This window comes from Leptonotus elevatus, chromosome 3, assembly GCF_054856555.1.
Source record: "Leptonotus elevatus isolate MCC_2025b chromosome 3, RoL_Lele_1.0, whole genome shotgun sequence".
In the NCBI taxonomy this organism is placed as follows: domain Eukaryota; kingdom Metazoa; phylum Chordata; class Actinopteri; order Syngnathiformes; family Syngnathidae; genus Leptonotus; species Leptonotus elevatus.
The window spans coordinates 22,788,514-22,803,055 of NC_141241.1; the positions used below are offsets into that span (position 1 = coordinate 22,788,514).

At 38.1% G+C, this 14,542-nt stretch overlaps 1 protein-coding gene across 2 annotated transcripts in view; it reads right to left on the reverse strand.

The window, feature by feature from the left end:
* The window catches only part of itga11a (integrin, alpha 11a), a 51,985-nt gene that overhangs the window by 18,849 nt on the left and 18,594 nt on the right, over positions 1-14,542 (reverse strand). For both annotated transcript variants that reach the window (XM_086071841.1, XM_086071843.1), the window contains 7 exons: positions 10,994-11,138; positions 10,374-10,539; positions 9,425-9,495; positions 8,090-8,234; positions 7,106-7,254; positions 4,701-4,844; positions 2,327-2,530 (listed from right to left, as the gene is read on the reverse strand). In XM_086071841.1, coding sequence (XP_085927967.1) covers positions 2,327-2,530; positions 4,701-4,844; positions 7,106-7,254; positions 8,090-8,234; positions 9,425-9,495; positions 10,374-10,539; positions 10,994-11,138 — 1,024 coding nt within the window. The remainder of the gene's footprint in view (positions 1-2,326; positions 2,531-4,700; positions 4,845-7,105; positions 7,255-8,089; positions 8,235-9,424; positions 9,496-10,373; positions 10,540-10,993; positions 11,139-14,542) is intronic.

Sequence of the window (14,542 nt, forward strand, 5' to 3'; positions counted from 1 at the left end):
AATCCCATCTGGAATGGCATTTTGGTTATGGTTGAATTTATTGTTGTTTTTTTCCACTTTGGGAGTTATGCTTGATTCCATGTGCGTGTGTTTTACGTGAACTTCTCTTCAACCCCTTTCAGAGGTGGTGTTTATTCGCCTGTTGTCTTTCATTCGGAGACCTTCCTTCAATTACACCTGTCACACACCTCAGTGAGTAGCTCGACAGTGTTCTCACTGTGACTCACACACCATAACTGTTCGGTCGACCTCTTTAATTATTGCCAGGCTGCTCATTACTCTTCTGACAATCCGGGTATTTCCTTTCATAAACATTTGTTAGAAAAATTAGCAAACTGTCAAAAGCATTAGCTATACATTTAAGCTAATGGCATTTGTTATGTGCTTCCATAGTAAATAACAACCACTAAGTTGCCAAGCAGCCACATACTTGACATGTCAATTGGGAGAAAAGTCATCCATTCAATAGTTGTTGTTTTTTTTTTGTGTGTGTGCGGTTGGTTGAAGGATTCTGATAAAATGGCTGCTATGGCACCATTGTTAGCAAGTTTTTATTAGCATGGAAAGATGGCTTTGATAAGAACTTTACCTATCAATCAATTCCAGCTTCTTTACAAGGTTAGTCTACGGTTAGTTTGTCTTGGATGCTTGACTTGAGTCTGTTTCTTGATGTCTTGCCTCCACTTTTCCATCCTGCACTACAGATCTTCTTTTGAACTGTCGTCAAACTCTTCAAATTCTGGAATACTCTCACTCTTATGATAGTGAGCTTTCTTAGAAAATCTTTTTATGAGATACTGTACATCAATAATTTCATTCAAACAGGAAAACATGAATATCGGCAAGGTGAAACATATTTGTATGAATACCAAGCATGGATATTAATGTAATATTGTATTTTGCGTTGTTACGTTTTCTGGCATGGCACAGTAGCACATATGACTAGTGCGTCTGCCTCGCCCTTATGCTTGTGTGTGATTCGGACGGGTGTTTATTATGCTTTATAATGCTCGTCTTCCAACCAGACGACCCAGGTTTGATTCCTTTTACTTTTTTTTTCTCGCTGTTTAACATGGCTGATAGAACATGGCCGATAGAGGTCGCTAAACTACAATATGTAACACTTGGTCGTATTTTGGTGCATGGTAAAACGACCAATATGGTCGTTATTGTTCAAGGACTTGTTGCATATGATTGTTCAACACATTGTAGTGTATATCTTCACTCAAAATGTATTTAGAGGGGAAGTCAACGTTAAACATTTCTTGATAATAATGTGTTATATGAGACCTCTCTAGTCTAAACTCACTAAAATTTCTTATTAATATTACGTTTTTGGAATATGAGTTATGTAGAAAAATCCAGTCATTTTTATCCATCGCAGGGGGCGGCCATTTTGCCACTTGCTGTCGACTGAAGATGACATCACAGTTGCTCAGGGCTCAGGCAACAACCAATCACAGCTCACCTGTTTTCTGAAGCTGAGCTGTGATTGGTTGTTACCTGAGACCCGAGCAACTGTGATGTCATTTTCACTCGACATCAAGTAGCAAAATGTCCGCCTTCTGAGATTGATAATAACTGCTGGATTTTACTGCATAATTCATGTTCCACTAACGCAATATTAACCAGAATACCGTATTTAGACTAGTGAGGTTGCATAGAACATATTATTGTCAAGAATTTTTTTTGCCGGGGCGTTGTCTTCCCCTCAAAAAAGAAGAAAAGAAAAATAATTTGGGCTTTTCTAAAATTATCACAGCAGTAAAATGACACGTCACACACATCAAACACACCAGATTATTTTCACTGTAGCTAGAAGCCTCCTATGTCCATATTTGGGCACTACCATTGGTGAGTCCCTAAGTTTTTGTGTTGATTTTATAAATTAATAACCAATTTAAAGTGTTGAATGGTTTGCTCTGGAACAAAGCAATGTTAATGGTTCAACCAGGGCTGGGCTGGCACAAATAATCGGCCCTGACATTTTGTTTTAGGCTCGCTGGCCCAGCCCAATTCCTGACCACCTTTGGCTACCACCAAGCTCTACCACTGATGTTAATTGGTTCAGTGTGCTCTCTATATTGTAAATGGATTAATGGACTGCTCCCTCTAAATTGTGGGTCGGTCTCTTGGGGTAAAATGGAGGGAAATAATAATAAAATAGCACCACATCGGCCCCAAAAGACACCGGCCCACCGGGCGTCTGCCCTGAATGCCAAATGGCCAGTCCAGCTCTGGGCTTAACAAACGTTTTAATGAAAAATGATCGTTTTGAAGATGCAAGGATTCTTATGATAAAAGTCCACTTCACATTACAACGTACCTGCTTGTATTTACGCAGTATTCTGCTCTGCTGACTGAAGAAAACATAGATGGCCCCTTTGTGATCATCTTCTAATGGCGCTCCGACCACCAGGTCATTGAAGCCATCCCCGTTCAAATCAGGGACAGGTGCAAGCGACGAGCCAAAGCGAGCATTCTGGCCACCATTATGGATCTCTAATGCACCCTCAAAAATAAAACGATTCTGAAACATGTGAAAAATGAAAGACGTTTGTTAGATGTTTTGGTATATTTTGAAATCAGCAAGAAAATAACAGTAACACATACAAGCATGAGTGGCTACTGGTTATAGACAGGAAATAATGCTGACATGATCTTGAACAGGAAGTTCATTTTAGCTGCACATCAGGAGTTAATGAAACAATCCACGTTTGCGGCTTTTGTGAGACAGCCCGACATTTTAGAGCCACATGTCGTACATACATTGGAAGGCATATGCCCTTTTTTGTAGGAATGTAGTCTCAAATGTAGCTTTCCATCATGTGTACATTGATGATCGTATTCATCTGATCTCAGTCCATCTCTTTGACATCTCTATGCCCATAATCTTTATGTCAATAATTCAGGAAAAGTAGCAATTGAGTTTCCATATCCATCTAAATTTACATATTGATTATAATAAAAGATATTGGTTAGCCGCTGTAATTGATGTTAATGCCATTAATCCTGTTTGATCTTGAACGTAATTATGTTTAACATCTGTAACCAAGTAAGGAGTAGTAAACAAAGATGTTTTTTTATCTCAGGCTCGTAAAAAAAAAAAAGGGAGAGAGAGAGAGAGAGGTGTTGTGAACCTAGAGTATCTTAGTCATAGAATATGTTCCTCTTGTTTATCAGCAAAACACATCATAAAACATCAAAACAGAATAACAGGAAAAAAAGACACATGGAAAAAGTCATATTACACTTTGAAAAGCACTTATGTCAGCGTCTGGGGTTTAAATGTCAAAGATGACTTGATGAATTACAGCTACTGATCATGACGGGATGAGAAATTACGTGGAGGCACCAGGGGACTTCAAATGATGAAATGCCTCAAAAGACAATAATATCTGTCTAGGTTGTCCTTCACTGTTTGCTCAACTTTTCCGTAACAAGATGGGTCAACAGCTTTTACCATCGGCAGAATCCAGTTAATTATTTTTGGCTGTTCAGTGACCATATAGTGATGGAATGTAGGAGGCTGAAGAGTTAAACAGTCACAAATGGCCTTTTATCAAATCTAGATAAAATTTGCTGACTAAACTAAGGGGCTTTAAAATCCTCGGAGGAAAAAAAAAAACATTCCGGAATGACTCCAAGTAGAAGGTCAGATGGAAAATATCCAAGTTTATGGAAGTAATTAACTGACTGGAAAAAGTTTCAAAGAAAGCATTCTGACTGAATGGAGAAAAACGCAACTCGACCAGTAGTCAAGCATGTCATTGCTCTACTTGGCTTTTCAGTTCATAATAAAATTTAAAGCAGACGAAACATGAGATGACCATTTTTTCAGTTGAATAAATGCGAATGGAATTGATTTAGGAAGGCCGGTCTCCTTTCTCAGCTACCTGATGAGTATGCAGAGCGAGAGTGAACAGTATATTCTGAGCTGGTTGAGACTTTGGTTTAGAAATCAGTTAAAATTGTATCTGATATAAGCCACTGAATAGAATGTTATTTTTGACCTGCTACCAGAATTCAATCCGGGCTTTGGAATGGTTGCCAATTCCTGCTGACTGATGATTTCAACCTCACAGAGATACTATAGTTACAAATCGCATGTCATTCATCTTTTGGTTTATATGTATATGGATGAGAACAAAAATGTTAATAATCATTCAAGCACATTAACCAGATTGACAAAACATCTGATTGGCCTATGTTTCGGCAGCGTCACTTATCACAACTATAAAGTAATTGGATGGCATATAGATTTTCTCTGTTCAGTTACATGTGGTTGGTCCATACCATAAAGTGCCCCTTTCCATTTATTTTTCCAATGAGCAAGACAGACCTGGAAATTTCCTTCAATTACAGAAAGTTCTCGCCTGCAATGATTAGCCTGCAACAGGTCTAGATGGGACAGAATACTTTCCTGTTGAGTTCATTATAGAACATCTATTAAAGTCGCTACACTGGCGTCGCAAAGTTTTTCCTTTTTGATCTCCACATTTGATCTGGTAAAAGTCTGCCTGCAGTTAACTTGCAGAGCAGGAATGCAACAATCTGTTTCTTTGTGCATTTGTGGACCTTTGCTGAGGTGTGTTGTGAAATGATTGGGGAAGTCTGGAGTCTGAACAGGTGTTGACCTCATTTACTAAAACAGTTTACTTGGCCTCAACTAGACTGATGCCAGTGCAGTTTCCACCTACCAGCTCTGTCACTCTGTAGATGTATACTTTTCCCTTCTCCATGCCTCCACTGAAGAACATTGGTGCTGCCACCAAAAGGTTATCAGTTACACCGTCTCCATCAATATCCAGTGGTGCAATCTCACTGCCGTAATAGGAGCCAATCTGAAAACAGACCACATGTTTGAAAAATAATTCAAGCTGTATTAGCAATTTTTTCCTGATGTATCTTTATATTGTAAAACTAACAGTCCGGCGACATTGACGTCTGATCATCGAAATTGGCTCTACATCGTCAATATTCCAAGCAAATGTGGGTTTGTGTTTTGTGAATTGAACTGTTATGACATATTTGTCAATGTTCCGACTGTGGGAGCATTACTGGATCAGTCACTGCATGGAACACATCTATCTGGCTTTTGATTAGAAACATGTGACAATGAAAAAAAAGAAGAAGAAATTTCAGAAGTGATGAGGAATTAACAATGTTCCGCTGTTTGTGATGAGTTGCTGCTGCCAAGGTAAAATGTCAACTGCTCCACACTCACGGCCACAGGCCAGTTTCCAATGGCGAGTGTAGTGGTCAAGAAGACATTGCCACATCCTCTTTATTATGTTTTACTGATCATTACATATGTGTTTGCTGACACAAGGACCTTTCCAACAATCAACTGGACAAGGTTGGGCAATATTTAGCATTTCAGACAATAGACACCCTGACATTTTCTAAACATAATTTTCGCAAGTTTCCTTCTTCTATCTTGTCTGGTCTGGTTTGTTCCACTCTCAGCTGGAATATACTAGTTCCATAAATCCGGTGACCAGAACAGGCTCCATAATTTGCGCTGATATAATATTTTCCTGTAGGAATACTGCATGTACAGACTAGTAGCAACACATTTAAATTTTTCCGCTGTTGTACGCATTCTGGCAAACTATCATACAGTGGCTCTTTTGTTTTCATAGGCAGTTTCCCAAGAAAGAAACATCAGTTGGATAGTTTCTACATTAACTTAACTAACTTAACATGGTCAACAAATACTTGTTTTATACTGTTGTTTATATCAATATATGCAAATTAAACCATGTGAGACGACTATAAACAAACAAAAAAATTAATTGCTTAATTAAAAAAAAAAATAGTCTATGAGTGCCACTAAATATTATAATATTTCCATCAAGAGACAACATTTTATCCATCGCTAAATTTAAACTCAGTAGAATCTATGAATGACTAACACAGTTACTGTTTGGATGACATTCTGACTTTAAAGGGGAAGTCAACCTTAAACATTTATTGACAATAATATTACGTTTGTGGAATATGAGTGATGCAGCAAACTCCAGCCGTTTTTATACATCCCAGGGGGCGGCCATTTTGCCACTTGCTGTCGACTCACAACTCACCTACTTTCAGAAGCTGAGCTGTAATTGATTGTTACTTGAGATCTGAGTATCTGTGATGTCATTTTCACTCGACAGCAAGTGGCAAAATGGCCGCCTTCTGATATTGATAAAAACTGCTGGATTTTGCTGCTCAAGTCTTATTAACCAGAATACCGTGTTTAGACGAGCTGCATAGAACATATTATTGTCATGAAATTTTGGGGGGTTGACTTCCCCTTTAAATTATATACCCAGTGTCAGAGTTGCAAGGCGCATCTTTGCATTCAGGTTGTCTTTAAATTCAAATTATTTTGACTTGCCTTACTCCGCAAAGAACAAACACAAGCAGACGTGTCAAAGTGACAGTAACATTGACCAGATTTCAACTTTTGATTTTGCTGCCATTTTCACATGGATGCAATATTCTTAGACCACTTGATAGACTGCCGCAAGTTAATATAAATATATTAACTGTTTGATCTGAGCGCAAACTCCAAAAGAATCTATCTTTAGAAAATAATATTTGAGCAAGCAATCATTATGGCTGGGAAGAAGCCATGTTTCATGAAATCAAAGGCAAAAAAAAAAAAAACTTTTTTTTTTTAAGATATTTCAATGAATGAGCAATTGTTCTACGTATGCAAAATTGCATTGACCGTCATGACAATTGTTTACTCGGACTGGCTTTTTAGCTAGCGAAAAAATGCATGAGATAGAAGTAGACTATGAGAAAGTACCAAAAAGCAAAGCAACAGCAAAGAAAATGGCATTATCTAGTAAGATAAGATGTCAGTTGCATTTTAACTAGACTTGATCCTGCTTGTATTATGAGTGTGTTGAGCAAGATTCTTGATAATGGGTACATTTTAATTCATGAAACCATGAATGTGGATGGTATGATCAAGAATTCAGCCTACGTACACCCCTTACTGAGGTGTTGTTTCTAAAAAACTACTGGCTATGCTCCTGTGTATAATGAGTAGAAACTTTAGGAATACTAAACTATCCCGTGTGAGAGCACAAATAGTTTATGTTACTACCTGCTGGCCTTTGAGGGAATGGAGGATGGTGAGGTTACCAGGAGTCTTCAGAGTGAAAATGATCACTTTTCCAGTATGGTTAAAGCGAGGCGCTCCGGCAACAAGCAGACGTCCACTTTTAGCTGATACAACTGATGTCACTGTATAACCTGATTAGGAAAAGAAACAAAAATTTTTTTTATACTATTAGATAACCTTTTGAAAGTTCAAAGGCTCCCACACTTTCACTCCAAAGTCTGCAAATAATGAGATATTATTGAAGCAAGTTTGCTGTTTGAAAACTATAAAGTTTATACATTTATATACCTGGACATAGAGTATATTAGCTCTGAGGGTGAATTTAAACAGATGTTCGTAGGAATCTGAGGTGAAACGCAATGCATACATTTCTTTTTCCAGTATTTTATTTTGTGTATTCCCACTGAAAATTCCACTTGATCAACATGTACTTTTCCACCTCTATAATACCCCTTGTCTAGAATTTTACTTCCACCTCATATTACGACTCGAGCTACTTTAGCTGGCAGCCAGCTGGATAAGCTTAGTCAAACAAACCACTGATGGTAAAAACACAGGTTTTGTGGTGGAGCAGATAGATGGTGCTGGATGGGATGGAAAAGACTGAGTGGTGGGGCACTGGGGTCCGTCATGAAGACAACCCTGCAAACCTCCTACCAAAAAAAGGCTCCTCATTTGGTGTGTCTGTAAAAAGTGAAACCAAATTGATCTCTACAAAAATTGGCCCCCAAAAAATATTCTACTGTATTTCATGTTGAAAAAATTGATGTGGAAACTCTTAGAGAATTACCTTACGTATGTAAATGAGAGAGACAAAAGATCCAAAGACCAACTTAAATACACATATATAGGTTGTAGATGAACAAACTACATCATGTTCAATTAATTCATGTCAATGGCAGAGTTCCTCTATTAAAAAAATAAAATACGGTGCATGTTAATTAATACATTTGGGGGGATACTCACCCAAGTAGGCGCCATGGTTTTTGAGCTCTTCAGGAAACTCCTGCGCATAAGAAGCTTTTGGAGGCACCACCTTCCCTTGCCGTGTTTCTTTTAGCACTGCCCCGTTCCAATCATAAGCCCCAACCGCTCCCACCAGAGTTCCATCCTAGAGGTGATAGACATTTCATATCACTGTAAAAACGGAATTCTAAAACTTTACAGCGATATTCACTGCACTGGGTTTATTTTGTGTCTAGTGTGGAAAGAGAGCGATAGCAATAGAACCAAAACCATTTCATTTTGGATCAATTTGTCTGGTATGGATTGGGACATATAAGGGTAATTAAATATCTCTTTATTCTCTCTTGACTTTATTGAAACTATTGGTTACTTTTGGTTTAGATTTTCCCATCAGGGAATGTGCAGACCTCAACATGCCATGTTAAGGTTATCCATGAAAAAAGGAAAAAATCACAACTAATCCCTACAAATCAATTTTCTACAACCAGAATCATGTGGAGAACTGATGTTTACAGAATATAAACAAGCAACACTTTTTTTTACTCTGGATTTCAGCATGCTAAATAAACAACAGCTGGATAAACCATAAATGATGATGTATAAAATGTCTGGTAGTATATGACATAAGCAGCTTGCAGTCTAAAAAAACCACACATCTGGGCCTTGAGGACATTCTTCCTCTTTTAAATCCCAACATTCCTTCCAATAAGTTATCCTACTTTCAACTCTCAGGTTGACTGCTGTGGAGCATTGACGGAATCTGGCCTTGTGGACAGAATTTCCGACATTTTCTGTCACCCGTCTGCAAATTGTTCACTATTTTCAGCATAAGTGGATGAACTGATTTGTCTCTTGACACACTGTGAAGGGAAACTTAAAAGCCAAAGCATTAACCCATTGGGTTAGTATACAGTTTCACGAATTACTCTAGGTAGTCTATAATGTCCAAGGTGAGACATGCCTTCCTTCCCCTCTTCTGCTGTGTCATCCAGATAGAGGGTTGCAAAGCAAAAAAGGAATAACAACTCATACTGCAGCAAGACTGATGAAATGTGTCTCAACTCCAAGTAAAGTGTCTCCCTGGAGAGAAGCAGTATTTTATTTCCCATCCCTGCATGGCTGAAGTGGAAAAGAAAATTAGTATTTTCTGCCAGGGGCCCCTAAATCAAGATCACCTAGACCTTTGGGTCCCTCTGGCACCTCTGAGGGGGAGTGAAAAGTGATAAATGGTGGGTTATGAGGAGGCAATAAGATGCCATAAAAATTGAGACAATGTGTTGCTCCATACGATGACAGACGGTATGAGACAATTTGAAAGACATAAGTGCGACTTACCTCAACATTGTGAGCGGAGAATCCAGCTTGAGACATCTGGAGACCAAACGCTGTTCCATTTTTACTGGTTCCTGCGTAAGCAAATAATCTTGAAGGCCTTTGAAGCGCACAAAATTAATCTCCCACACCATACTGATGGCATGTGATGACACACACACACACACACCCCCACGCACACACACAGACACACACACATATATATATATACTGCGATTGGCTGGCAACCAGTTCAGGGTGTACACCGCCTACTGCCCGAAGCCAGCTGGGATAGCGACCCTTGTGAGGTTAAGAAAATGTATATATATATATATATATATATATATATATATATATATATATATATATATATATATGTATGCATAGGTGATTAAATTGTTTTCATTGTAATTAATCACATGACTCACAATTAATCAAAAAATTGTATATCTGTAAATCTAAATGTACAATACAATTTTTTGTTTCCAAAGATTTCATACTCTTGGCTAAAAAAGTCATAATAATTCATAAAATTGAGTTAAAATCAAAAAGATGTACTGTACCGAGTGAGATATTGATTTGTGTTGAGGTCATTTTTCTGCCACTAGATGGCATAATTGCATTTGTAAGACATTGGTGATATTTTTATTTTCATGTTAAGAGCTAGCTTAATCTTTAACATGAAGTAACTTGTGAAATTCTGCACAGTTTTAAAATTGTAAAATACAACTTGACCCCAGTCTCCACAAATATATGCATTATCAGTAAATGTATTACTGCTAAATTTTGACGTGGACGTGTCTACTGCGTTGCAACTGGAATTCCCCCAGTACAGGCTTTCCAAGTAAGGGGCAGTCATTAATTGCGCGTAAAAAAAAATGGTAGCATTAAAGGTCTTTAAATTAACTCAAAATTACAGAATTAATTGACACTCCTAACATATATATATATAATAAAGCATTATCATGCTAACCTTCTAAACTGAAGATGCGTTCACCAAGTGCATCCACAATGTCCTTCAGTGCCGACTCGTCTGTCACATTAAAAAAGTGTTTGTCATCGGGGTCACTGGCAATGTATTTGATTTCATTGAGGAATGCCTCAGGGTTAATTCCTCTCCGATTGTAGTATCCAAGAACCTGTGTGAAGACGCAAGCAAAGTTCAGCAATCGACATAAAAACTTCTATTCATGTAATTTGCCACGCTGTTAGCCAAATCACAGTTTAATATATCTTGAGAAAGTGTCAGAGAATGTTGTCTTATAATGATTTTTATTCCCACTAATTCCATGAACTCAAAGACGGCATACATGCAATAAAGTGTGTTATGAGCAAACTGGTGAAACCACAGTATTATGTAGTCTGGACAACATCATTTACACCTTTAATTGCACATCCTCTCAGTAGAGGTTGGGGTTGATTGTTTTTGGCTCCACTGCTAACATGACATTCCTACATTAGCTGATGAGGTCATTACTGTTTATATACCATTACTGCTTTAAAGCTGTACTTGAAACTCAGTAGCCACCAGAAAAAAACCCCTCATAATATAAGAGCTCAAACTCAGGTGAATAATGGGTCTAGCAGACTCACAGCGATGGCGTAACGGGTGATGCCGTCCTTCTCACTCTCCTCTATGGCTGGCTGGAGGTCAACACTATCATGTGACTCTCCGTCAGTTATCACTATCATCACTTTCTTGGCTCCACGTCGACCTCCTTGTTTGAAAGCTTCAGATCTGTGACAGCAACATGCACCATATTTGCACCAGATCATTAAATGAGCTAACAGTCAAGGTGTCACTTTTTGCACCTCTTTTAAACACGTTGAATAGCAAAACTGAGAATCACAGATTTTAAAGTTGTCTGTCCCAAAAAGCTTTTACAGTATGTCACTTATGCGAGGCAAGCTCAGTGCTACTTCTGCCACAACAACCGAGCTAGCAAAGAGCTTTGGCTGGCTACTAGTGTGGCTAAACATGTTGCAGAATTGCTCCAAGGTCAGCACTCATCACCTCCATAGCGGCGAATAAGCTGCACTTCTGACAAATATTGTTCTCATGTAGGAGTGATGAGGAAAGACATAGAAACCATGCTAATTGCTAAGCTAACCTAAAATGGACATGTAACATGTAAAGTGCTTGGGTGATCGAGTACACTTACACAAAAATATTAGAAAGCCCCTAAATATTAGAAAGGTGCGCCTCATATAAAGTTATTGGTTAGCAAATCTGTTCCTTAAAGAAAAGTTATTTTGAGCCTTGATAGTGTTAAGTTATTAACATTGTTTTTTAGTTTTAAATTATATTTTAGTCGTTTTAGATTTAGTTAACTCAGTATGGCTAAATGAATAGCATTTTTATGTGTCTCACACTCCTGAGAAAATAAGGGAGTGTATGGGTCTGGTATCTGTCTCTTCCGAAGGAGACGGGCCGATGTGTGATTGTATTCTTTTAATCTGATTTATACCCATGGGAACGGATTCTCTTGTATCCAGTTGTAACCAGGTGTGTTGTGGGCTGACCTTTTTCTGAACCCTTTTTGGGAATAAATAACGATGTGAGCCAAGAGGAAGGAGCCACATTTGAACGAAGCACTGCTTGGGTGACTTGAAATGTGCGACCAGAAGCTTCTGGTAATTAAAACCTTTGCAAAGGAACTCCTTCAACAGAATCTCACCATTCAGTTAATTGAACACGCAAAGAGTACAATACTTAATATTGTCTACTCTAACAAATGGTGACCGCCGACGCTGAATTATAACGAATGGTCTCCTCCGTTGAACCAAACGGAAGGTGTTATTCTGACGTGGAACAAGCTGCGGCGTTCAAGGACGGGCGGAACTTCTAGGCCTAAATAAATAAAGTACGGTAAGTGGAGATCTTTATCCACGTAGAAGAAGTTTTGTCTGTCTGGTCCGCTGCAGCTGGTTTTTTCGTCTTCCAAATTATCTAAATTTTAAAAGAGATCTGTGTGAACGAGTTGTAGTTTTGATGTCGTTTTATTGTGAGTTGTGATAATTCCGACGATATTGAACTAAACACGTCGTGGAGTGGTGCATTTGAAGGTGACGTAATGCAGACTCGAAGTGATGAAGCTTTTTTGTACAGGAAGAAATAGCGGTTAATTTTTTGATTTGTTTTGTTTTTCGTCAACGCTATGAAGAATCCTTAGACCATAATATATAAAAGGGTTTGCCGGATGACGTAACAAGTCCTTCTTGTTACTAAGGATTGCGAAGATTATGGTACGCGCTTCTGTTTTTTAAGCAGTTTTGGCCGGATTTGAGGACAAGTAACATAATTGTTCATGGCTCTTGGTGTGAAAACGTCCTAAACACGTAATATGTCTTTTATTTGAAAAAGCGCCTGTTTGAAATTGAACAGAAAGGGGTCCAGGTTGATTACAGCGATGATTGGATTTTTGTATCACTGTATTTGCAATCGAGAGATTACGTGAAAGATTTTATTTCAGTTTTGGCGTTCCTACTTTTGTAGTTTTGGGGTCAGGATTTCCGTATGAATACCTTTTGTTCTACGGTTAAATTCGATGGTACGTGACATTTTATTTTGAAAATGAGCGCCTTGCAGAAATTTTGCAATGTATGGAGAACAGTTTAGCTCAGCGGGATTGGGTAACCGCTGTGTATAAACGAGAGGTCACGTAATTCTTATGTCTGTCTGTGTGTGGCCATATGTGTTAACATATTGAACTATTAATATTAAAAGTGAGACGTCACTGTATTAAAACCGAATGTATACATCAAAAACTATAAACAAAAATGGAGGCGATTTCGACCCGGATACAGAATGGTTTGTCCTGAATGCGCTTCCGGTTCAGCGAAAAATAAAAGCGTCGATGAACAATGAAAAAACGAACTATGGATCGATTGTATACAAAGCTTTCGCTGGACAAAATGGTATGTCAGACTTTTGTATTTTCTTTGTTGGTAATGGAAAAAGGCTGAATTTGATGCTAAAATGACTCCAGCATTTGTGGAGCAGTTTACGGATGGGTTGTTCAAAGTTACCAGTTTACTGAAATCACCGTATAAAACTGCAGTTTAAATGCTATAAGATTTGTAGACAACGAATTGAAGGAATAACACCGTTTATTTTATTTTTTAAATAATGACTGAAGAGTGTGTGCGTATGCATTTGAGTGTGTGACCTAGCTTCTAAAAAAAAGGTGGGGGTTTGTAAGTGAGAAGTGTGCATATGGGGATTTTGTTTGTTTTTCTTTAATATTTTAACTAAGTTTGGTGTTGTTTTGTGTGAGATGATACTGTTGTGATAGTGGCGTTTGTTTTATTAATGGGAATATGATAAAATAGGTTTTGCGATTTATAATGTTAAGATTCCTCCTCCCCCCCCCTTCCCCCGTTTCTAGGTTAGAAAAAAAGGTGGGGGCTGAGCTGTGCGCTGTGAGCATAATGTGTCCTCGTAATGGGACTCTTTTTTTGTCAAAATGGTAAGAGAGGAATGATAAACAATATAAAATAAGTAATAGTATTTGACTGAGCTAATAAATCTTTACACTTTAATGATTGATGACGATGGTTAATTTGTTAACTTTCCCTTTTCGGGACAAATGAATAAAGAGTAATGATAAAATAATGGCATTTTGTTTGAGAGTTGATATAATTATGCCTATATCTTTATAGCTGTGGCTGGAAGTAAGATAGTTGAGTAAGGAGTTATGAATGTTTTTGAAATTGACATGTTGATAATGATTTTTAATATTTGTTTTTTCTCTGAGTGTGTCATTTTAGAAACTGATGTTTGAGTTCCAAGGCAGATGAGGGTTTGATGGCCTTCACTGATTACAAACTGCGAACGGGATGCGCCCCAGCTGCTGATACGTTGTATGGCTAGTAGCTATTTGAAGGGGTATTGAAAAAAAAAGAGAAATGAATAAAGAGGCTGTGTTTTTTACGAAACATTTTTGAGAAAGCAGGGAGTGAACTGTCTTGCTATGATCCCATATCCTCAGTCTGGCATTTTTAAAGCATTGTATCAACGAATGTGCATTTTTTGATCAGGTGAGCTCTCAGAAAGACTGTGTGTCATCGGATCCACATTGCAGACAGCGTCTGAATGGATGTGGCAGAGATCAAAGGTCTAAAGCCGCAGAGCAACAGTCT